Raw genomic sequence first — 25,422 nt, 5'->3', positions numbered from 1 at the left:
CTACAAGAAGGGCCAGAAAGAGGATCCGGGGAACTACAGGCCTGTCAGCCTGACCTCGGTGCTGGGAAAGATTATTGAGTGGTTCATATTGACTGAACTCAACAGGCAAGTGCAGATCAACCAGGGGATCAGGCCCAGCCAGCATGGGTTCATGAAAGGCAGGTCCTGCTTGACCAACCTGATCTCCTTTTATGACCTGGTGACCCACCTGGTAGATGATGGAAAGGCTGTGGATGTCATTTACCTGGACTTTAGCAAAGCCTTTGACACCATCTCCCATAATATTCTCCTTGGGAAGCTGGCAGCTCATGGCTTGGACAGGCGTAGTCTTCGCTGGGTAAAGAACTGGTTGGGTGGCCGAGCCCAGAGAGTAGTGGTAAATGGAGTTAAGTCCAGTTGGCAGCTGGTCACGAGCAGTGTTCCCCAGGGCTCTGTTTTGGGGCCAGCCTTGTTTAATATCTTTATCGATGATCTGGATGAGGGGATTGAGTGCACCCTCAGTAAGTTTGCAGATGACACCAAGTTGGGTGGGAGTGTCGATCTGCTCGAGGGTAGGATGGCCCTGCAGAGGGACCTGGACAGGCTGGACCGATGGGCCGAGGCCAACTGTATGAGGTTTAACAAGGCCAAGTGCCGGGTCCTGCACTTCTATCACAACAACCCCATGCAACACTACAGGCTTGGGGAAGAGTGTCTGGAAAGCTGCCTGGCCAAAAAGGACCTGGGGGTGCTGGTAGACAGCCGGCTGACCATGAGCCAGCAGTGTGCCCAGGTGGCCAAGAAGGCCAACAGCATCCTGGCCTGTATCAGGAATAGTGTGGCCAGCAGGAGCAGGGAGGTGATTGTCCCCTGTACTCGGCACTGGTGAGGCCGCACCTGGAATACTGTGTCCAGTTTTGGGCCCCTCGCTACAAGAAAGACATTGAGGTGCTGGAGCGTGTCCAGAGGAGGGCAACAAGGCTGGTGAAGGGTCCGGAGCACAGGCCTTATGAGGAGCGGCTGAGGGAACTGGGGTTGTTTAGCCTGGAGAAGAGGAGGCTGAGGGGAGACCTTACCACTCTCTACAACTACCTGAAAGGAGGTTGTAGTGAGGTGGGTGTTGGTCTCTTCTCCCAAGTAGTTAGTGATTGGACGAGAGGAAATGGGCTCAAGCTGCACCAGGGGAGGTTTAGGTTGGATATTAGGAAAAATTTCTTCACGGAAAGGGTAGTCAAGCATTGGAACAGGCTGCCCAGAGAGGTGGTGGAGTCACCATCCCTGGAAGCGTTCAAAAAACGGGTAGTAGATGTGGCACTTTGGGACATGGTTTAGTCTAGTCTACCCTTGATTTGTTTAGTGTGGACTTGGTAATGTTAGGTTGATGGTTGGACTGGATGATCTTAAAGGTCTTTTCCAACCTAAACGATTCTATGATTCTATGAACTATGAGTGTTACACAGGTTTTCTTCTAGCTAGGTAAAATATTTGGAAACTTGGATACATGGCAGACAGCATGTAACTGCTCATGCACTGGCAAAGGTCCCAAGCAGCAAATAAAACCTCATGAGCTGTTTTATTAAATAATTTCAACACTGCACAAGAAGTTTGGGTCCTACTGAAATCAATGGAAATTTTACTATTTGTTTCAGGGCAGCCTTCATTTTACTTTTTGTTCTCAGGTATCATGAACATATGTGTGATATGCTGTCCATTGAGGCTTATCTGTTTCCATCTGTGAATTAACAACCTAACCCAATGTGTTGGTTTAACCCCAGGCAGCAACTAAGGACCACGCAACCGCTCGCTCACTCCCCCTGCCCCAATGGGATGGGGGAGAAAATCAGAAGAGTAAGAGTGAGAAACACTCTTACTGAGATAGAACCGTTTAATAATAACAATAATATTAATATACAAAGCAAGTGATGCACAATGCAATTGCTCATCACCCACCGACCAATACCCAGACAGTTCCCGAGCAGTGATGGCTGCCCGCCAGCCAACTCTCCCCAGTTTATATACTGAGCATGACGTCATATGGTATGGAATAGCGCTTTGGTCAGTTTGGATCAACTATTCTGGCTGTGCCCCCTCCCAGTTTCTTGTGCACCTGGCAGAGTATGGGAAGCTGAAAAGTCCTTGACTGGCATAAGCAGTACTTAGCAACAACTAAAACAGCAGTGTATCATCAGCATTCTTCTCATCCTAAATCCAAAGCACAGCACTATGCCAGCTACTAAGAATAAAATTAACTCTATCCCAGCCGAAACCAGGATGCCCAAACTACCTTTAGAGCCATTAGATATACCCTATGATGCAATTTTCATTATGCTTCTATGCTTCTATACAAAACTATTCTGTATCTCACCTTCTCCTTAACAAAGCTAAATATTCCAAGGGCAGCATATTCTCAGCTTTAATTAACATATGCTTTGTATTATCTGTGTTGTGTGTTGTGCTTTACCCGAATGGTCTTCTACATATTTTCGCAGGTGATCATGAGTTGAATAAAGCATGTGCATGTGCCTGACTTCATGTGAACACATTCAATGGACACTCTTGATTCCTTTCTTACATCATTCTTCCTGGATCCAACCCTTCCCATTTTGAAGCTTTTTAATTTTCTCCAGAACGCCAAACCAGGCTCCCACTCCTATCGGCAGCTTGTGGTAGGATGAGTAACAAAAAAGAAGTCGTCAGGTATGACATATGGCAAATTTAAGCGTCACCATCTGAGGGACTTCTCAGAATTTCAATGTACATCCTTTTCTGGCTGCTGGTACTACAATGTGTGGGCATTTGGGTACTTGCAAGAAAGTAAGTCCAAGTACTTTGCATTTTGCAGTTTTTATTGATACTTCATTTTTCAAATTACAATTTCTTTTGACGTAAAATAATAGCTGTAGGGTTTATTTTGTGCCATATTCAACAATTTTCTTGAAAAACTACTTTCTTGAAAGGTCTACTTTACTTGTTCAGAAAGTTAACTAAAGGAAGCAACTTGCTCATCTGGTGTGACACAGTTGCATGGCACATATATAATTGTGTGGCAAACCCATCCAATAGCACGGAGACTTTTTATCTGCTGTAAGCCACCTTGTCTCCCAGTGGCTGGCTCTCCTGGGAGGTAAGTCCTTCACTGGGAGCTTCAATAGGGCTGTTTTCTGCAGACAGCTCTCCATTACTTGCACTTCCTGAAAAGGCAACATAATTAAGATTAAAATAAATGTCATAGAAAAATAAAATCATAAAATGCTTTGGGTTGGAAGGGACATTTAGAGGTCATCCAGCCCAACCCCCCTGCAGTGAGCAGGGACAGCTTTAACCAGATCAGGTTGCTCAGAGCCCCGTCCAACCTGACCTGGAATGTTGCCAGGGATGGGGCCTCCACTACCTCTCTGGGCAATCCATTCCAGTGCTTCAGCACCTTCATTGTAAAAAATTTCTTCCTTATATCCAGTCTAAATCTACCGTCCTTTAGTTTAAAACCATAACTCCTTGTCCTGTTGCAACAGGCCTTGATAAAAAGATTCTACCCATCCTTCCTATAGTCCCCCTTTAAGTACTGGAAGGCCGCACTAAGGTCTCCTCGCAGCCTTCTCTTCTCCAGGCTGAACAACCCCAACTCTCTCAACCTGGCCTCGTAGGAGAGGTGCTCCAGCCCTCGGATCATTTTGGTGGCCCTCCTCTGGACCCACTCCAGCAGGTCCATGTCCTTCTTGTGCTGAGGGCCCCAGAGCTGGATGCAGTACTCCAGGTGAGGTCTCACCAGAGCAGAGTAGAGGGGCAGAATCACCTCCCTCGGCCTGCTGGCCATGCTTCTTTTGATGCAGCCCAGGATGGGGTTGGCTTTCTGGGTTGCAAACGCACATTGCCGGCTCACGTCCAGCTTTTCATCCACCAGTACCCCCAAGTCCTTCTCCACAGGGCTGCTCTCAATCTCTTCATCCCCCAGCCTGTACTGATACCGGGGGTTGCCCCGTCCCAGGTGCAGGACCTTGCACTTGGCCTTGTTGAACCTCATGAGGTTCACACAGCCCCACCTCTCCAGCTTGTCCAGGTCCCTTTGGATGACATCTGATGATCATGACATATCTTTGATGCAGGAAGCTAGAAGGTATACACTTTTTCAATGACACTTTTAAGAGACTTTTTATGCAGCTATAAATGTTCAGGAAGCTATTTTTCTCATTTTGCAATCCATCTGCAAAATGCTTCAGGGTAATGACAGATCACCTAATGGTAATTAATTACCATGCTTCCAGTGTGCTTTAAATAACTGCCACTGCAATGCATAGTAGTTTGCACTCCACCTGTGCAAGACACTCTTTTTTTGTATTATCTCCTGATACCTACCAGACAGGAAGTGTGGGGACCATTATTTTTTTGTCTGTCTGGAATACATAAAGCCCCAAGCACCCACCTCTGATAGTTCTCTTTTTCCTTATTCTTTACCTTCTGTGATTTTAGTCTTCCACCCTGTTTCAGAAGTGCAGTTGCCTCAACAAGACCGAACTGTGCCATAAAGTGTACTGATGGTGTTTATTTAATGTATCCTACCCAGAGTGCTCTCATTGCTGCACAGATGTCTCTCATACCAAAGGAATCTGTTTTTCAGTGGAGATTTCCGAAAAGAAGGTGTGAATAGAATAGGTAAAAGGTGAATGCTAACCGCAACATTCCTGATTCGGTCTTGATTTGAGCCTGAACTATGAACACTGTTGCTTTATGTGGACTTTTGTGTGGCTGCTACACATGGTGTCTCAGAGCTAATGGAGAAGGTTTCAGCTTTGCTAGCTGTTGAATTTTCTACAGGTAGGGTCCAGTCTGGCTAGCTTGGACACTTAAAGTATGCCTAAATATCTAAATTTAGGCACATGAGTTGCACAGACAAGATTTCACTTTGGAGACACTAGAGGTATCTCCTCCCCAGCTGCAACACTGCTTACAGAGGCACTTATCTTAGGAGGACTGGTTCTGTTTAGATACCAGTTAGATGAGTAAGAGATGTAGACTGGATCCAAGTCTACCTGTTTGGCATTCAGTAAAAGACCCCTTACAAAGGGACTCACTGTTATGCAGAGCAGTCCACCACACTATGCAAGGGGAATTGTAGCATTCAGACATACTGTCTGAATATGCATAAACACTCTGGAGCTCCTGTTTTGAGCTGAATTTCAAGTTGTTAACACATTCCCTGGAAAAAGCCGTCCACAGCTTTTTTCCACAAGGGCCACTCTTCTTGTTTCTCATTTTGATTTTTCCCATGGAAACCATCATGATTCAGAATGTAAAGTATGTCTTTGAAATGCAACCAAGGGAACTCCATTTACTGAATCCAAACCTTTTCAAGCACCATCACTTTCATAATTCCCCAGGTAACCTTCCCCCCAAAATGCCACCTTTACAAACTGGTTTCAAAGAAAACTTCAACAAATTTATGCATCATCTGCAATGAAACAGGTTCAAACTTTCCTCCATAAATGTAAAGGCACTGCCAGTAAATACCATGAAGAATCATTGCATTTATGAAATTACTTTTGTTAAATTATCTTCAATTACGACAACATAAATTTCAATTATATGCCAGGAACAAATGATATATTCAATCATTAAATATTGCAGTCTGATCACAAAATGAAACACCTACTTCAACTTGGACAATATTTTTACTAAATGGAAAGAAAATTACAGGTAACAGTTAAGCTGGATATATACACAACAGCTTCTAGATCCAGCAGTGAATAGCCTGAAAGACATGTAACTTCAGCTGTACAAGGCATTCTAAATATGAGAGGCTTTATTGCAGAAACTGCAATTTATGAGTTTAGGAGTAACTCAGTTTTCTGTTGGACTGAGACCTAGGGTCTAAGATACTAAGCTTTGAGCTTTTAGTTATCCCTAATTTCAGATATCTAAGTCAAGACATTTCACATGGCAGTAAACAAAGGATCAAGAAAAAATTTTGAAAAGCCAGTTGCAGTTAGTTTTATGATCACTGGTTTGTCCAATTCTCCATTTTACTGAAATATGTTGATTTTTTTTTTTTTTGTGCTTATAGATCACAGATGATATATGAAGCTGGAAAGATATTGATTTGAAGGAAGAGGTGAGATAGACAAAACAGAATTCATCATAGTTGGTTGAGATTGCATCAGAACAGACCCTCTATAGCTTTGCACTTGGACGTGAAAACTGGAGCGTGTCATTAGCAATGCCTTTTGCTGCCACACTTGCAAACTTCATCTACTTGGCATGAGACTCAGCACTCAGAATGAACAGTGTATCATACAATCAAAAAACACTACTATGAACATTTATACTTATTGAAAGGCAGGAAACTGCTCTCTTTTCCACTAAGTATGGGTCAGATTGGATCTCACAGTAGCTGACTGACAAATAGTTTGCTCCCTCTCAGGATGGAGTGCAAAGTACATCATCCAAAAATGGTTTGCAGCATTGGTCTCTCAAACCTAGCATCCAACATCATGCCAGGATCCCATACAACAGCCTGCTAGCACTTCAGGAACAGTCTGGAACAGTCAGGTAATAACAGAGGTACAGTACTTCAGCTCTGAAGGGAGGTACACCAAGCTACCTCTGGTGCAAAGAGGCACACCAACCAAGCAGCAACGTGATGCTTAAGGACTTTAAAAAAAAGAGATTTCCATTCTCTTGACTGAATATATTCTACTGTCTCACTTGCCCACTCCTGCAGAATGTGATTTTTGGGACCAATGCAAGTGATGAATTTGTACTGATGGACTAACACTGCTTCGGCATGAATTTTGGCACAACCTCCTCTCAGAAAGAAATTGAGGGTGTTCAGCCATCAGCCAATAGTTCATACAGTCCTTCCAGCTGAACTGATGAACTTTACAAATCTTTTTTCACAAGGAGGTGGGCTCAGATTGTTATCAGGACACCCACAGCAGGAGTCCCTGTAAGTTACCATCCCATGCTGAGGTGTGGAGCAGAAATGGGTTTGATGTGATGCCTATTTAAGTAGAAGTCATACGAGAAGTTTCAGTATTCCAGGGTGAGACAAGATTAAAGATGACTATCGAAGCAAGGTGACAATCCAACGTTGCTATGAGATAGAATTTAGAAGAAGTGAACTGTGTAGCTGCATTACCATGGTGCTGAGGCCAAGCAAATATTGGCTTGAAGAGCAGGCAGGGTGTACTCGCTTGTGCTTGCAGAATAACATGCTGACATGTACTTTTAAAACCTTCTCCTTGATGATCTATACTCCATAAATCCCACACTGTGTGGCTTGTTTTCAAAAATTTGACTCATCTTTGTGAACTCTTTCAGTGTGTTTTTCTCTCCTCTCAGTTTTTATGTTTAGCATTCAAGTATTTGGTTTTGGCCACTGACAAGGGCAGGTCATTGAGCTATGCAGACCACTGGACTGACCCATACATGAATGTTGTTGTGTTCTTATGTCAGTTTAGATGGCTTTAAACCTTCTCCATCTCAAAAACAATCTGCCCTGCTATATATTGTCCCACCTTTTTTCAGGATTTTCTGTTAATGCTGGGAGTAGCCTCTGTCCGTGGTGCTCAGTCAACAGTTGTTCTGCCAGAGCTGCTACTTCAACTCAGTCTGGTGTTACACAGCCATAATGCTTCAAGATTAAGTCCCAAAAGATCTAGAAGCTATACCCAGGACTGTTTAAAAATCAGAATCAAGCTTTGCAAATTAGGAATATCTTGACCAGCAGAAAACCATCAGAGAGATCAAAATATCCCCTCTGAACTTGAAAGAAACTAAGGGATACTAAGAAACTGATGAAAAGGCCTACAGTAAAATCTTGAGTCCACTTTTGAAGAAAGACCATGAGTAATGCTTCAGGCTACCCCTTGAACAAAAGCATTGATGCTTTGTGTTTGTATCAGAACCACCAACTTGATGGTTCTGAGACATTATAGTTTTTTGTAACTCAAACATCAGCCTCAGTCCATTTGAGGTGGTCTGTCAGGCATAGATAGCCTAGGTATCTCGGTGTCTTGGAGAGTACATTTTGTTCCCAGAAATGCAGCTGCCATCCAAAGCAGAAAGGACCTGGACTGTGTTCATTGTGAAGATGAGTCCTTAGGACATAAAAACCACTTGTAAGCTTGCAGGCCTCCAAGAATAATTCAAAATATCTCAGCCTGCCAAAAAGGGATGGGTTTGTTTGCTTTTCTTAATGCTATCCAAATTTATTTACAAAATACACAGAAATGAAGGGGAGTTTATTTACCAGAATAAATTGAGTGTTCAGGGCAGAGCAGCAGATTGAAATCTCAGCACAGTTGGTCTTATTGTTCTAAGCAGTAAGAAAAAATTGAAGGAATCTCACAGCTGCATGAAAATTTATGGAGACAAAGGAGAAATACAAGGGGCATAACCAGCACAGCTATAAAAAAACCTAAAGAAACTATCTAGTGTGAAGACAAAGCATGCAGGATCCATACTGAGATATATCTAAAGCCTCAGTTGCAACTTTACAGTGGATAGAAGTTATTGTGCTCCTCCTAAATCATATGAATCGCAACATGCTCATGTTAGGTGCTTCCAGTAGACAAAAGTCCAGTTTAGTCAAAGTATATATTATGACTGCAAATAGAGAGCAAACTATTAGAAGATATAGCTTCATCATATCTTCTGTACTCACTGCAGGAAGATTTCTCTAGCTCTAACTCCAGGACAATCAAACTTTATTACACACTGTCTGCTCTAAAATAATTTTGTTTAGCATTGTATCAGAAGAGTCTCAATTATATACCTTGGACAGTGTAAGATGTTTCTTCTATGAAAAGTATTTTTCCACACTGACATAACTATAATATTAACAGGACTACAGACAGAGGGAAACATTAAGCAGAGAATTTAGGTTTTATTTAATGACAGAAAACATTCTGCTTACCTGTGGATGCTTTCAGTTTTCTGATATAATCAAACCAAAAGGAACAGTCTGCTTTTTTCAATCCTTTAAGAGTTGGCAAGGAAACAGTGAACTCCTTGTAGTTATCACCATCATCATTTGGCAGATATGTAGGCCAGGGGGGCATCATGCCTGACATTCTTCTTGAGAAACTATGAGGGTAGTTTGGATTTCTAAGGGAATGGGAGAAATGATCATTAGAAAACAATGACATGAACTGTAAAATGCAGAAGATCAGCTGGGTCAAGGAAATGTGTATCCAGTCCCTCTGACCAGTAGGGTTCAAATTCAGTCCAGACTGGTGAATCGTTCATGGTGTCTCACCTGACTAACTTGTTAGTCTGGTTCACTTCCTAGGGAACAGGTACACAGAACCTGTATAAACACAGGCTCATGAACAACCCCAACAGGCCTTGGTCCCAAGGCAACCCAAGGTACTCTAACAAGCATGTAAAGTCGCATTTCCCACACTAGCTTTCCAGAGATACTCCTCGTTCTCGAGCATGGCCACAGCACAGTAAAGCTGAGGGTTATTCTCAGGGTAGTTGGTAAAGGATGCAATGGGTCTTCATGTGCTTTCCCCTTTCTTCTGGGAATAAGGAAACTCTTAGCCAAGACCCTTCAGAATTGGGGTCCTAGAACTAAGCTCTGGAAACACCAGCAAGGCCTTTATAGCCCCCATATATTTAAGTAGAATTTGCAGCTGCTCCACGGAGATAAAATTCCTATTACTTCTAGCTAAGTGTCATACTATGAATCTTTAGTATCTGCTTGACAACTTGGCCATGACTTTCCACCAGTGTTGACCAAAGTCCCCTCTGTAGGATTACAATTGCTAGAGGAAATGGAGGCTAGTTGAGTGAGGGCAGGATCTGGACTAGATTCCATCTACTCCTTGCCCCCTCCTCAATCACAGTAATTCTTGAATGTCACATACTTACCCAGAGTTTACAAAATTGGAGATATACTGCATAATTTGCAAGGAAAGGCTCTTTTCTTCCAGAGTAAATTGTTTTTCATACTTTGGGTAGAATGGCAGTCCAAACGCATACTGAACATCCGGCAAGAGCTCCTGACCTGAACTAAAAAAATATTTATATAAAGATAATTAAAATCATAATTTATTTAGGTGAGAAAGGGAGCTAATTTAATTCACAGAATAAAGCAAAGTTTTAAATAATTAATGACCATTAATTAGAGTGTGGTGAGCTGTGGGGCTTCTTCAAATCAGAACATAAAAGAAGAGCAAGCAGTAACGAGGAGAATTTGCCATTAAGTTAATGTAGGATCTTCAACATTTGTTACAAGAGGAAACTGTGAAAAACAGCAGGGCATATTTTCTAAATTAGCTGGGCGTATAAGAGAAAGTGATAGAGGGAGAAAGCCACTTGGCTATTCCTTAAATGCCTCAAGTTTTGTACAGATTTTCACTAAAATTAAATTCAGAAAGTGGAAGCAAGTGGTGACATGGAATCTGGCAGCCATGATGGAAGGTTAATTATGGTTTATTTCACAGATTTGGAATAAAATCCTGGCCCTTCTTAACAGCAATTTGAATTTTTCCATTGACTTCATTGGGGCCAGCATTCTGCCCCAAATCTTTGGAGAAAGAAAGATGTAATAGGAGATGTTTATGAAGATTTCTCTTAGACATATTTTTAATCTAATTTCTCTGCTGGCTGGGTGGTTTTGGCTCATACAGTCTGTTCTCCCCAAGTTTTATATGGCAGTCAAGTCAAAACAGCTTGAGATAATCACCTAGATCAGATTTAAGAAAGAATAATTGCTGTTTACTTCCATGTAATAATTAACACATATAATAAGGAATATTTCAACAATTCAGAGACAAAACTGGCCAGGCAAGATAACACTTGTGGGACCTAGGTCACACAACTCAACATATTCAAGTCCTGCAGAGAAATGGTGGGCAACTTCTACTAACAAAATTATAATTAAACTGTGCTCAACACATAGCTTTGGACCACAACTCAGAAGGAGATGTTTCTGGTATGAAGCCTAATTGCATTTTCTGTATTCCCCATTTAGACAAAGGTCTTATTGACTTGGTTAAATGCTGCAGGAAGGCATACAGCATCAGGGGACCTGGGAGAAGGAACAGATGTCTGTGAGGCGAGGACAAACAAATCCCAGATCCACTCAGAAAGATTTCATCTGCAGTAGCCACAGAGGTTGTTGTCAAAAGGTGGCACAACCAAAAAAATATTTTATCTTTGGACATGAAATGCAGCAGCATTGATATGACCCTGATACTGCCTCTGATGGAACAAGGCTTATAGTTCAAACCGTTATGGGCAGGTGGACTGAAAGCAAGATGACTCCTTTACATTTATTTTATGACTGGTGGCACCAAAGCCTCTATTTTGAAAAACAAACACACAACCCTCTAAATGAAATACATCTTTGGTTGTATTTTCCTTAGTCTTATCATAATACCTCAGTAATACTTTGCATCTGGAAAGTGACTTATTCACCAAAAAAATGTAGAAGTGAAACAAGATTAAAGCATATTTTTCTTCCACAGATGTTTATAGAAGGATTAAGCAAGATCATAGTTTAATAATTTTGCTTTAAAAATAATTTGCTTGGCCCAGTATATTACAGCAGCATTTAGTGTCAGTATTGCAGCAAAGGTACTATGTACTTAAAGGAGCTATTATCTTTTCAATAGAGAGTCACTTTTGAATAGAATATAGGACATGTAATTAGTTAAGATGCAATGAAGGGACAAATGTACCCATTTAGGGAAGGCATAGCAGAGGTGAACATTGCTCTAAATCTGAAATGAGTGAGCTAGGACCGAAGGTTTCCCCCCAAATGAGACTGTTGCCAGCCCTCATGTTTCTAGAAGTGAAATCTGTTAAGGTCACAGCTCAGACTAAAATTCAGCAAACTCCTAAACAGAGAACTTATTAGGATTGGAATTGTTTGTACAACTGTAATGGGTTTGATACAGAGACATGAAGTGGTGCAAAACTCTACAATTTCACGGGCTGCTTTCAGTATTTCTAGTTGATGCTACCACACCCTGATCAGTGAGTATCAGTAGTAAGGGGAAAAGAAGAAAACACTGAGAGGGGAAAGAGGCACATTTATCCATGCACAGAACAGTGCTAAAGACAACTGTGAAACATCTAGATGGCAGCTAGGTGGAAAATATCAGGGGAACATTTCTGTCTCCTCCTTCAAACTCTGATCATCATCCACTACTGCCAGAAGGGAGTGCAAAATGTCCAGAAACACCAAAACAAGGATTTTGGAGTCTTGTAGGAGCTCTGAGCATACTCAAGGTAGCACCAGGTAATGATACTGTTTTCACTGGAAGACAAGTGGAGTGAGAGAAAGAGAGGAGTGACAGATAAGCATGTGTAGCTTTCCTGTTGTACAGCTAGCTCTGCAGGGAGGTTTTTCTTTGCTGAGCTGCTCCAAACTGCACTCCTGAAACCCCAGGGTGCCATATAGGTGACTCAATAGCATCTAAAAGGGGAAATGCGGTGCCTAGCAACTGGTGGACTTCAAGGGACAGTTTGATAAAAGGGAGAACTGCAGAGAAGATGGCAAAAGGGATTTTTAAAGTCTTTTTAAGGAAGACACAAACTAATAGCAACTAACTTTCCCTACAGAAGTCTCTTTTTGAGGAACAGATCTTATTTTAGTAACAGCAGTGAATGTAGTTACATGTAAGGATTAAATCTTGGCTTTGGTGACTTCACAGGACTAGTACCTCATGCAAAGGTATTGCTTCAGATCTTCTGTATATACCTTTTCTTTTTAAGATGTCAACATTTTTGGAAACAGATTCACAGCTCTTCTTATGTGACAGTATGATAGACAGGTAAACTGAGCCATGGGGAAGCTAGGAGCCAGACCCTACCACTTTGTTCACATTAAAGTGAGCTCCCCTTGGAGAATTATTACTTCACTTCAGAAGGAGGCACTACTGGAGTTCAGTTATCCAGTTTACAGAAAAACAGGTAGTAAAGTCAGAAACTTTGTGACATTCATAGCCAACAATTTAACAGCAGACCCTAAAATATCACTTTCTGGGAATTTTCATTATACAGTGCCAACCCATTTAATTGGGAAGGTATTGGTTCTGAGAAAATTTTCCCTAAGCCTGAGATGGAGTTTCCATTTAAATATTTCCAAGTAAGAAAGAGAGAAAGGGATTTCTTAGCCATCAATTACTCCACTGCGCTCTCTATAGAACTGTGACTACTTTTGCATACAAAGAACAGCTTCAGCAGGGAAGAGTAAAAGATGAGAAGGTCAGAATTTAGAACAAAAATAACCAGGTTACAGTTGATTTGGTTCAAATTCTTATTACAAATCAAACAGAGTATAGCTGTAAACCCAGATTTCCAGCAGCTGAAGTGAATATCTTAACCACAAGCTTTTGAAACAGTAAAAAACCAAAACCCAAACAAACCAAAACCAAAACAACAAACACCAATGCAGAAATACTCATAAAATTTCTTTGCAAAATTGAATTGTCATTAAAGGCTATCCATAATCACGGCAGTCAGAACAGAAGAATATGATCTGGCAGACCACCATGCTATTCTACATTAGGACTGATTGCACAACTTGGAGTGGGGCTGCAGATACCTCACACTGTGATTGGTTATGAATTAGCATGATATATCTCATTTTGAACTCTGTCTTTGTTCTAGATGTGGATAATTATTTCATACTGGAAACTCATTTTGATGATTAATGACTGACTATACCCTAACACTTTTTTCTTTCATTTAAACATACTCCTTACTCTCCTAATGTAACAATTTTAACTAATCTCAAAGCCTTTTGAGTCACAGTTTCTATTCTTAGTTGGATTAATGCATTTTTTGGTTCTTTTTAGAAACACCACACATAGATAGAAGCCAATGTAAATTAACTCAAAATTCAAATGATATCCTGTACAATACCAAAATACCAAACTTCCCACTGCTATCCAATCACTTAAATTTTAAAATAACAAGATAAACATAACTCCAGCTAGAGTTCAGCCAGATTTACCAGCAAATTACTCAGGATGAAAAAGCAAGTTGAAGAACAGTTTGTCATTAGAGAACATACCAAAAGGACATTTATTTATCAGTCTTTTTAGCTGTATTGACCAATAATGGTAGATATTTTAGTCTTCATAAAGCACAGATAATTATTAACAGAACACTTTTCTAGCATATATGGTCTAGAACAAGAAACTAATGTGTGGCCATGAGTTTTCTTTTTGTGTTTTAAATTTTTTTACTGAAAACTAGGCAAGAGAACTACACAAATGGAAATTTAAACCTACTGAAGAACCTGACACCACATCTTAAATAGTATTTTGGAGGAATTTAATTGATATTTTCACTTTCTATATTCATTCATACAAACAGTTTTAGCCAATTTTCTTTGTATTTCTTTTTATACAATTTTATATACTCACCCTACTGTCCATTTTATGACACAAGCACCCCCTTTTTCACAAGGGATACTGTTTTGGCATTCTGTTGTTTTGGTTGGGGTTTGGGTTTTTTTTTTAATGAATTATAAATTTGGGCAAAATATAGTCTAGTAGCCATATTTCTCAAGCCCCAGCCCGAAAAACCCTGGCCCTCAAATGATCTTCAAAAAATGGGTAGATGGGGCAGTTTGGGACATGGTTTAGTAGGCATGGTGGCGTTGGGTTGATGATTGGACTGATGATCTTAGAGGTCCTTTCCAGCCTTAATGATTCCTAGTTTTTACTTTCATTTAAAATAATCCAGCCACCAAGCCAGAAAACATGGAATTGCTACTCTACCCTTAACTGGTTTAGTGGTGGACTTGGTAATGTTAGGTTAATGGTTGGACTGGGTGATCTTAAAGGTCTTTTCCAACCTAAATGATGCTATGATTCTAGGATTCAGTCTCCCCCAGCTTTGACTAAAGATGTTGGCCAAAATTGCCATTACTGTATGTGATATGAAGCCAGGCTACACAGCCCAGTAAGCAAGGCCTAGGAAAAACCTAAGCAGATAACATCAGAGGCTTAAGTTCCCAGCCCCATTACATTCGGGACAGTAGCATCATTAGTCATAGATAGTCAACTGGGTGACTCCTTCCTTCTTCAATGTCTGCACAAACCTTTCAGTTCAGCTAGAGCATTGCAATCCAGCCTCTTCAGGAGGTGAAATAGAGAGATCTGTTCATATTGTTTCAGCTACAATGATTGTCTGAGAAATTTAGAAGAAATAGTGTACTCAAACTCATGTTAGTCACTAAACCTAGCAGATATTGGTGATCTGCGACAGATTTGTGAGATAAGAAAAAGATCAATCCTTTAAGTGTAAACTCTTATGAGCATAACTGCTCATTCTAACAGTTCTGTGAAAGCGTCTGTGTTAGAGATTGGATCATGGTTTTGAGTTCCTAACCTCATATTCAAGACCCTGTTCAGTATCCCATTGGCAAAGATAGGCCTATCACTAGGAAAACAAAACAAAAAGCCTATCCACTGTCACTTGGCTTTGGTGAGAATAGGTCATTTACATCCTGATTGGACTGAACAGCATAGGTGAAACCCAGGCTCATAGAGTTGGTGATAAATCTCCTGCTGATTTGAGTCGAGATAAAATTTCAAAACAACCACGTACCTGGAGAAAAGGATATGATATATATATAACATGCCATTTCCTGCATGATCTTGTGGCCTCATTCTGTGTTTATTTTCAATAAATAAATTTAAAATTAGCTTTTGCAAGAAGTATTGGAAATAATAAATGTGGTTGTTTACACACATCTACATTCGCTTCATATTAGTATCAGCAGATTTGCAGAGTGAGATCAAGTATCCTAAACTGTTAACAAGCACCATCTCATCAATGCCATGGGAGAAGAGCAGCCTACCAACACTGCATTTTGCCCAGACTGAAATGTTCATTTCGATGATAAGCAAAAATAATTTTTAAAAAAATTATATATAACCACACATCTTTGAAAAGGAAATGGTGCGTGATTGCTGGGAGAAAAAGATAATCAAAGGATAGCTGGATAATTATAGAAATTTAATGAGCCAATGTAAGGCCTGGTGTGACCTCTGCAGTTCTAGGGATGCATTTGGCTCATTGTGTCTCCTCACATTACAAAGTCCTGCCAAATAAATGGGGGAAAGCATGTGAAAAACAGATGAACATTTTTTCTTCTTTCTTCTTTTCAGGAAAATCAGGACTTATGGAAAAAGCTTAACTCCTAACGGGATTAAACTGCCAAATTTATCCACCTTTGTACCAAAAAAGCCCTATAGATACATGTGACTTGTGAAAGTATCCTGGAGTTTGCTGTGTCTTTTCCACTTGGATTACTCCCAATACACACAATGTTCTACTTTGCATTATAGCTGTGCCAATTGAAGAAAATAAAACTGAAGCAGCAGGTAATAAATTCAAGAACCTGAAAGCTCACATTAATTGAAAAAAAAATTTAAAATCCTAGATCTTAATGCAGGAAGAAAGCAGTTTTATCAACTTGTCAGAACTCCTAAATAACACAGATTACAGAATTTTATCAGGGAATTACTGTATTAAAAAACTAGTAATAGGCATATTGACACTTGAGTGCATCTTTGGGGGACAGAAATTCATGCATTTGTTCAGTATGCCTACTCCTGAGCTGAATGAATGGATTAATTTCCTTAAAAAGGTTATGTGTCCATCCAAAGACCCCAAAGCACTAAGGAAGGTCTCTCTCTCTCTATATGGGCTTTGTGCTTATCTTCTAGATTACATTTTGTGGGAACAGCCTGTCCCAGTGCAGCACATGCAGTTCCAAAAATTCCTTTGTAATTTTCTGAGTCTTTTAGCTGAATTTGGTTAATGTAAAGTTGATTTCTTCTTTTTCTGAGCTTGGTACTTTGCCTTTGCATATTTATGGCTAATTTCTAAGATCTGAAAAATCTACTGAATGATAAAAGCCCCTAAACCACTCCATGGAAAGAAAAAACAAATTGTCTAGTTCTCAAGCCCTTGGCAACAGAGAAACCATCTAAAGACTTGAGAATGGCATGATGTGGTTGAATCAGTGGGAGAATGTTTTCATAGCTGCAGCTGGCATAACACAATAGATAAGGCCAGAGGGATGAGAGGCAATCCCAACAAGAAGAGTAAAACAACTTTCAGGAGATGAGAGGGCATACAGCTTTAGAGAGAAAAATTACAAGCTGTTGTTGCAGCAAGTGTACGTAGCTACAGACAGTGATTGTGGTGCCTGCCCAGCTATGGAGGCAACGTGCATCTTACCATTCTTGTTACCACCTCTCTGGCGCCTTACCTGCCCTGTGTTTAGATGTGTTTCTTTGAAGCCCAGAGACATAACTTTCTGTCTGCCCCCACAACACCCAGTTCATACTGTGGCCCCCCAACCTATGGGGTGTTTGTACTCATGGACTAACAGCTGCAGTCAGGAGGAGAGCCTCAGTGGACAAGTGGTGGACAAATTAAAGGACAGGGATATGATTGTTACAAAATCCAGAGAGTAGAAAAATCTCTTTTAATTAAAGGGATATTAAGAACAGACAGAATTAGCACAGCATATATAAGAAATAGAAAATGAAAATACATTGTATAGTTGAATGGGTTTATACACAAACTTTTTTTTTTTTTATCAGTCAGTTCTCCTCCCCTTCAGTTACAGGAATCATAAAAAGTGTCACCGAAATCCAGCCAACTATGTGAGCATTGGCACGGGGCAGTCCTTTAACGACTCACACCAACGTACACAAGAGTGCATAGTCAGGAGATAAAGACAGCCCCAACTAAAATAACTCAAAACAGACAGCAGCTCATTAATCTTGATTGAATCTGTCCAGTGCAAAACAGTTAACCAAAGCCTTTGTGACAATTATTATGGTAATGTTAATGACTATAAGATAGAGCCTCATTAAGTCTCAGTTTAGACCCCTGCAATGACAATAATGATGCTTTGCCATCCTGCTGCAGCTGATGATCTGGCCTCCTCAGTGAGCAGAGCACTGATTTTTATCCACCATCTTTAAGACACCACATTTGGCACCACAGTGTGACTTGGAAACTGTTGGTGTGCCAAGCAGTGCTGCTTCATAAAATATGCAAAAATCACCCAGAAACCTCTTGAAGGGTTAACGAGGCAACTCTTTGTACAGTTAATAATATTATCCTTCTCAAAACATACTTCTCCTATCACATATTTCTTTACTGTAACTAAAACTATACTCCAGCCCTCCCCACTAATCCTAGGCAATGCTGAGCAGTCACATTCCTCCTGCATTGTTTAGAATAAATGTTTACTCCAAGGCCTATGTGTTCTCAAAAAGAGAGTGAGAAAATGGCATCTGGGTTATGTATATATTTTTACAGATCATTAATGCGGGAGTTGGCTATGCATCCCGCTCCTTATCCAAATAGGAACTGAAGACTAAAGCAGACACGGTGTTACGCCAAGCTAGGGAGAATGCTACCACGTGGAAGGAGATATTAGTTTGCTCTCTGCAAGATCCATTCATCTATACGAAAATTGTCAGTTCATGGTTTTATGTGATTTTCCACACGTCATAGACATCAGTTTAGGTGGCCTTTTTAATCCCACGCCTGTATCTATGCATGCTTGAATGTGTGTATGTGTGTACATTTCAGAAACAGCCAGTTGTGAGACAAACTTTTGCTAATTGACTTGTACTGGTGAAAATTCCACCCTGTTTAATAGCTTTTTGGCTACTTTGCATGATTGCAATTGGGTCTGTCTTTACTGGCTGACTTCTCCCTCCCTTTTGTTTATCTTGCTGTGAGTTATTAAGGGACCGCTCCATGTGAAACAAGAGGAAATACCAGTACTTTTTCATCTCTGCATTTTAACTCTGTTCTGTTACACATTTTGGGAGACACACATAAAGTAGGAGAGTGGTGACAGAGTAGAAATTGGAGAATGTGTTGCTATACTGTGCCTTATCTTAATTAGTGAATGGCCATTTCCTCAGCCAGAATATTTTATCTAAGAGTAAATAGTCTTCCATTGTTGTAGTTATCTGAACACAATATTATTTTAATGTACTCTTTCCAATGCCCCTGTGAGGTAGCTATTAGTAATTATTATATATAATATATAATTATATTATCATCGTCATAATCTTTACGATATAGATAACAAACACAAAGAGGGAGAGGTCCATATCCTGTGTAAACTGAAATCTTAGGAAGACTTTAGACACCAAAGACCAAAAAATGATTATTTTATCTCTTATGTTACCCTATGGACATAATTCTACAGAAGTTTCCATTTTTACAAGTGAAGGTCTGCATCTCAGTAAACACAGATGTGATTCCATATCAAACAGGCTGAGAAATCATTTTTCTGTCAAATGCCTATGAGTGATTGGGAATATCTAATGAGGTGTTTGTCCAGCTACAATGCACTGGGGGGGATCTGATCCAGTATATGTACTCACAGAATATCCTGTACATGCCTACTATGTGCAAAACATACTGGTGGTTATTGCATTCATTAGCACAAGGAAATGGCTGTAACAGGGTTCTTCTGTTCAGGAATTTAATAGCTAGAGTGTTTGCAGGATCCCAGATTCTGTTCTCACTTCTGCTGAGCAAGTTCAAACCTACACACCCTACCTTCCAGCCTCAGCTGTAGGTTACTTGGCAGAGTATCTGTCTCTGCTCCTCCTCCTCCTAAGAGTCACAATTTTCAAAGAATAACTTGAGAACTGGCAGGACTCATTACTCCAGTGTTTAGGGAAGTCCCTTGGGAGTTGGTGACATGGTTGCCAGATCTTTCCCATAAATTAGCTTATATATTCTACTTGAAGGCTGTTTCATGTACATCATTGGTTTTAATCTGGTAGGGCAAATCACCAATAATATTCCCAAACACTGTGGTTTGTGGGTTTCAGATTACTGACGGTTTCTTACAGTTTTTAGCAGTTAAGGCCACTCTCCCATGTGAAGCTCCTACCCTCGACAGTATCGCTTCATTGGCGTGCAGTGAGGCTGCTGGACAGCCTGCAACGCATGTATACTATACGGAGAGGGGAATGCTGTAGGGAGGGTGAGGGAGAGAGGTCACATAGCAAAACTGGGATGAAGAACAAGGAAGGATTCATTTAGGAATGAATGACAACAATGTTTAAACAAAAAATTTGCAGTATATTCAGCAAAGGACCTAGTGCGAGGTCCCTTGGGAAAACGAGGGTATCGCTTCATAAACAGTCACGTCATAATGTCAAATGAGATCCTTCGGGACACGGACAAGATGAATTCGGCAATTTCTGTTCAAGTGCTTGCCTTTTCAACCTAAACAACATTTATTTTAATAGTACTTAAGCATAAATAAAGACAAAAGGAGTAAGAATGTAAATGCAGCATACCAATTTGGGCCCATTTCTTCTTGCAAGTGGCTTAGCCTAAGGCATTTGAGCCTCTGCCTCATGTTCCCACAAGTTTCAGACAGCATACTGGCTTTGTTTGTTCTTTTAAAGAGGCTTAGGAAAAAGTGCAATAATAATCTTTGCACTAAGATTTAAAGTAATTAGCTTAGAAGACCACTGACAACATAAATATTATTAAAATGTGTAGCTAAGTGCTACATAAACTATTACGGTACTGAGGAGTGATAGTGAAGAGAGCTAAATTGTACTAACACAAGAGGAATCTTAGGGCTAGATAGAAGAGGAAATTCTCATAAATTCAAAATCACTGCCTCAAAGCCAGTGTCTCTAAGTTGTATAAGTACTACTTGATCTACTTTCAAATAAGATCTTATCGTACGTAGATGGCTGGGTCACTACCATTCTCCAAAGCAAGAGAAAACTTGCTAGCTAATTTGAGAACACATCTTTTCTTTCTGTGTAGCTGGATTTTTGGTATACCATAGCTCAGCCCTATTTGGAGCCTTGTAAAAGTCACTTATCTGAGCCTATCAGTAGCCAAACAGAGCACTGTGAACATTCCCGCTGGAGCTGCCAGTGAAATAACGGCTCCCCGAGGACTAACTTCTTCTCGGCTAAAAAGAAAGGGAGGCTGTGTTACTGCAGCATAATGGCCTTCATCTGTAACCTAGATCTTGGCGGGTTTCTTTCAAATACTTTTTCACTACACTATCAGGAAAGAAAGGAAAAAAAAAAAGACCAACGTAGTTTGCAGGGAACTTCACAGTATCAAATGGTGCCACTAGGAACCCGCTGTCCCTCCCCTGAGCCCTTTCGGACAAAGTCTGAGAAAAAGGAAAGAGTGTCAGAAATCTTTCTTGGAGAGAGGTATGGGGCAGTAGAGGGAGCAGGGGACAAGCACTGCTCCCTCATAAGGAAACAGCTAGAAGATAAGCATCCCTATGTGCTTTGCTGCCTTAATGTGTGGATCTAGGGGACAGGAGGGGCTATTGCCTCTGCAGTTTCTGATCACTCAGCCTTTGAGACCAAGGGACCAGGAGCTACTGTGGTATGTCACATAGCAGCCCAACGTGCTGACCACTGTCTGCAAACCTCAGTGACTCATCCTGACTTCTGGGAGGGGGCTGGGTCTAAAATAAAACCAGGGAAGGTCACCTTAATAGCCTCTGACTACCAGCTTGTTCTATGCCCAAGGGAACAAGGCATTTGCATCTCGCACGAGCATTTAGACCTTTCTGTCTAAAATCTGATACAGCTTCTCCTGCTGAAAATTTTTCAAGCAAGCTTCTAACATGAAGGATGACATAGAGCCTGAGTCTGCAAATGCTTGTGTTCAAAAATACTTTTCTTCCCATGAGACAGTCTGTCGGCTGATCAGAAGTCGCAGTGCTGGAGCAGCAATGAATAAATCCCAGACCCTGTCCACTCTGAAGGCCAGTCAGTGTAACTGTGGTACGACTGCATTGACTTCAAAAGGGGGCAGTGTTAAATTAATGTTGAGGTGTTAGAAAACGTTACCCCATTTACCTTGAGAGCTGTGGGCTCCCAGTGACTTAGACCACATTCTGGTTCTTTGTGGGAGATTTATCAGATATAGAGTAGACATCTAAAAGGCTATCTGGAACTGTCAAAGGTAGTTAAGTTGGAAAAGGGAAACTTAATTTAGACATCTAATGTGAAGTGCCTCAGTTCAGAAACAGCATTCCTATATAGTCAACAGAGAGAAATAATGTGTTAGACCCCAGTCCCTCCTTTGCTAAGCTGAACTGTTCATACCTGCATCTATCCATTTACTCCACAGGGTGCCCAAACAGACAGCCCTGTTTTTGCAAACTCTAAATCCAAGAAACATAATAAAATAAATCTCCTTACCTGCTCTGTGAGGACGTCTCAGGTACATGGTACATGAAGACATTTCCTCTGGAGGCAGCAGCCCAGTGACTGGCCATGTTTATGACAGGACACATGATAAACTGGTCACTGAGAAAAAAGGAGGTGCAGGGAACAGACACAGTCACATAACAGAAAAAAGGAAAGAAAAAAACCCCACAACTAACAGATCTCTCTCTATATTGATAGCCTTCTTTAAATATTCTAAAGCAGCTAATATCTGTGCCTTCCAGTGCACTGAGGGAAACCACACTCACCCTCTATGAGCCCAGTACAGCTTAGAATTCACTAAAATTGTTGTTTTATGGAGTGTTGAACAATGGTAATGATACTAAAGAAACAAGATCTGACACATAAGGATTATTCTGGCCAAAAAACCAATCCCATTTTAGTCTAGTTTATGGGAGCCCATGCTTGTAATAGTATAAAGCTCCTTCTTCTGGCACCACTAGGTTGCAATGGCATCTAGTAAAATGACTTATATATTTTCTGGATTAAGGATCAATAATATTTTTTCTGCATTTGGATCTGTGTGATTTTTTGGGGTAGAGTTTCCAGAGCTGGAAGAAGTAAGAGACCACTTTTGGAGACATCCTGCAGGGCTTCTGGCAGGGTTCATCAATATGGAATACCTGGTGCAATATGTCTGGGAGAGAAAAGTTAAACAAGAAGAGCGCAATGAGATAGTTAAATGATCAGTTTATCACCAGGTATTGCAATGCAAAGGTATGAGTGAAGCAAATATATCCAAACCATCCTAGCTTCCATTGCCCCAAGAAGTGGGGCTGGAAGGTGAGATGAGCAGTAGCTGGAAGGAGCACAGGTGGTTCAAGAGGGAGAGGCAGAAAACAGGACACCTTACTGCAAGATATGTCGTTATGATTTCTCAAGGCAATATTATATACACACATATCACCACTTCTCATTCTACACGTGCCCAAAGACAGCACACTCTTTGGGTGTTTATATATCCATAACTACATGAGCGCACACAAATGTATCTGCTGCGGAAGTGGGAGGTTTCAATTCTCAGTCTACTGACTCTGAAACAGTAGCTGTTCCTTCAAACTTGGGAGGTAAAAAAAGTATGACTGATGGCAAGAAAGAACAGTGCCAGAGAAGCATAAAAACACATTGCTATATTTAACTGGTATGATTATGAAAGGCACTGTTTGGGTAGCTATCTTGGTTCAGCAGAGTTTATTTTAAGCCCATGTGTAAGACCACAAGCTCTGTGCTGACTGACCACAATACTCTTTGACAGTTATGGTTGACAACACCCATATGAAACAAAAATTACTGTTCTTCACATGCCTACCAACATGGGGTTTTAGAGGAGCAGATGGTCTTTGAAAACTAGGGAGTCTGTGGACAGCATTAGCTCTCAAGAAATGCCTTGAGATACATTTTACCACTTAAAACTGATTCTCAGAAAACAGTCAGTTTTTCTGGGGAAGTAAAAAGAAATTTAAAAAAAAAAGTAACCACAAAAATGAAATGGGTGTTTCTTACAGGCATGGCATACCAGAGTTGAAAACAACAAAAAAAAAAAGGAAAGAAAAAGAAAATGAAACTTGTTTTATACCTGGGAAAAATAACAGAGAATTGCATCTAAAACGATTTTAAAAGTGGAACTATTTTAAAACCACAAAATACGCACAATATATGTAGTTTATTACAAGCACTTACGTTGCTTTCTCACATTTTATAACTCTGTTAAAACTTTAGCAATTAATTATAACTTCCTGACATAGTACTTTTCTTGGGTTGCACATCTATGCTGGTAGTAATTTTTTTGTTAAAAAAAACCCAAATCAGAAAACAAAAAATCAAACCAACCAAACACACACCAGAAAACCAGAACCAAACCCTTCTTTTCTCCACCATGTAAGCGATAGTGATGTAGGTGACTGTCATTCTGTAACTGCTGTCTCCCTCCCTTTCTCCTGTAGCTGGAGTAATTTCCAAAGTGTTTAAAGCAAAGGGTTAGCGTCAGATGTCCTGGTTTCAGTATTCATCCTTCTGCTTGCTCGTGGTGACTCTTTAAGCCACTCACTTCTTTCCTTAGCCAAGTCATTTGCCTCATATTGTAAACGAGCAGGTAATCCCTATGCCCATGAGGCTGCTGCAGGGTGCTTGCAGGCTGAGAGCCAGAGGAGCTATCTGTGTATTGCACTCCTGCTGCAAGCACGCAGTGTGCTAGCCATCCTAGCTTTGCAAAAGTCAGTGTTTGCACCACGCTGAGCCCTGGGCTGAATGCAGGTGATCAAATGTGACAGTCCTGTGTTATAACACCTCCTTACGGAGGTATCTCTGAATGGGAAGAAGGGTTAAAATTTAAGACCTTCAGTGTTTTATTATGGCTTAAAAACTTACCGGTCTGACGAAAGAATTATAGCCCCATGGGTAACAGTGGTGATGGAAAGAGATTGAAGATGAGTTCTGGCTTTAATGCCCATGAGCCACAGCGCTTCCACGTGTGCTGCATGCAGTGGCCCCAGATGCCACAGTGATGGGTGGTCTGTCCCTGGGACACACTACCAGGCAGGACAAATGTGGCATGGTGCGAGACTCAATAAATGGCACAAAGCTCAACCCACAGCCTTCTGGCTTGTTTACTCTGTGACCTCAATGCACCAGCACACCGGGACCACCCAGAAATATTCCCTAAACAGATTTGGTCACTGCTGTCTTGGATCAGATGTTTCCAAGTGAATCTTGGCTCCTGTTCACCTCCGGCTCCCTGAGGCTCCCCTGGAGCTGCACCCTTCAATTCTGACGGATGATGAAGACCTACTGAAAGGAAAACCTTGTCTCTAAGGTCTCATGGAGAGGCTCACAGTGGGACAGAAAGCTGTAACACTGAGAGCACAGATACCAGGAGCTTGTAGCTATGACGTCTTGGTTCAGAACAGAGGTGAAACAGCTTGGACAGGCACACTAGGATCCAAACCACCAGCTTATAAAACACATCACCTTAGAAATGTGAAGACCTTTCATAACGAATCTGCTCATGAAGCAGAGGCACGAATAGGGAAAGGGTTTTTTGATTCATTTTCTGAAAATCTGTTCCACTTAAACATTCAGCCCGCTGAGTTTGCACAGAGGCAGGAAAAAGGAAGTAAGGAGGTTTCCCCTCAGTTTATCTCCTTTCAGAAAAACAGGCCCACCCTGCCACAGCTCAAGATCTGTAACTGGCTAAAGCAAACTG

The 25,422-nt window shown here is 40.9% G+C and overlaps 1 protein-coding gene across 1 annotated transcript in view; it reads right to left on the bottom strand.

Annotated features, from left to right (window-relative positions):
• Nucleotides 1-3,054: 3,054 nt before the first annotated feature.
• TG (thyroglobulin) overlaps nucleotides 3,055-25,422 on the bottom strand; it is a 167,469-nt gene continuing 145,101 nt past the window's right edge. Inside the window, exons 45-48 of the mRNA XM_075705217.1 lie at nucleotides 22,194-22,301; nucleotides 9,850-9,990; nucleotides 8,891-9,081; nucleotides 3,055-3,170 (exon numbers count right to left, since the gene is read on the bottom strand). Coding sequence (XP_075561332.1) covers nucleotides 3,055-3,170; nucleotides 8,891-9,081; nucleotides 9,850-9,990; nucleotides 22,194-22,301 — 556 coding nt within the window. The remainder of the gene's footprint in view (nucleotides 3,171-8,890; nucleotides 9,082-9,849; nucleotides 9,991-22,193; nucleotides 22,302-25,422) is intronic.

Source organism: Pelecanus crispus, chromosome 2 (assembly GCF_030463565.1).
Source record: "Pelecanus crispus isolate bPelCri1 chromosome 2, bPelCri1.pri, whole genome shotgun sequence".
In the NCBI taxonomy this organism is placed as follows: Eukaryota; Metazoa; Chordata; class Aves; order Pelecaniformes; family Pelecanidae; genus Pelecanus; species Pelecanus crispus.
This window is presented reverse-complemented; position numbering and strand designations above follow the sequence as displayed.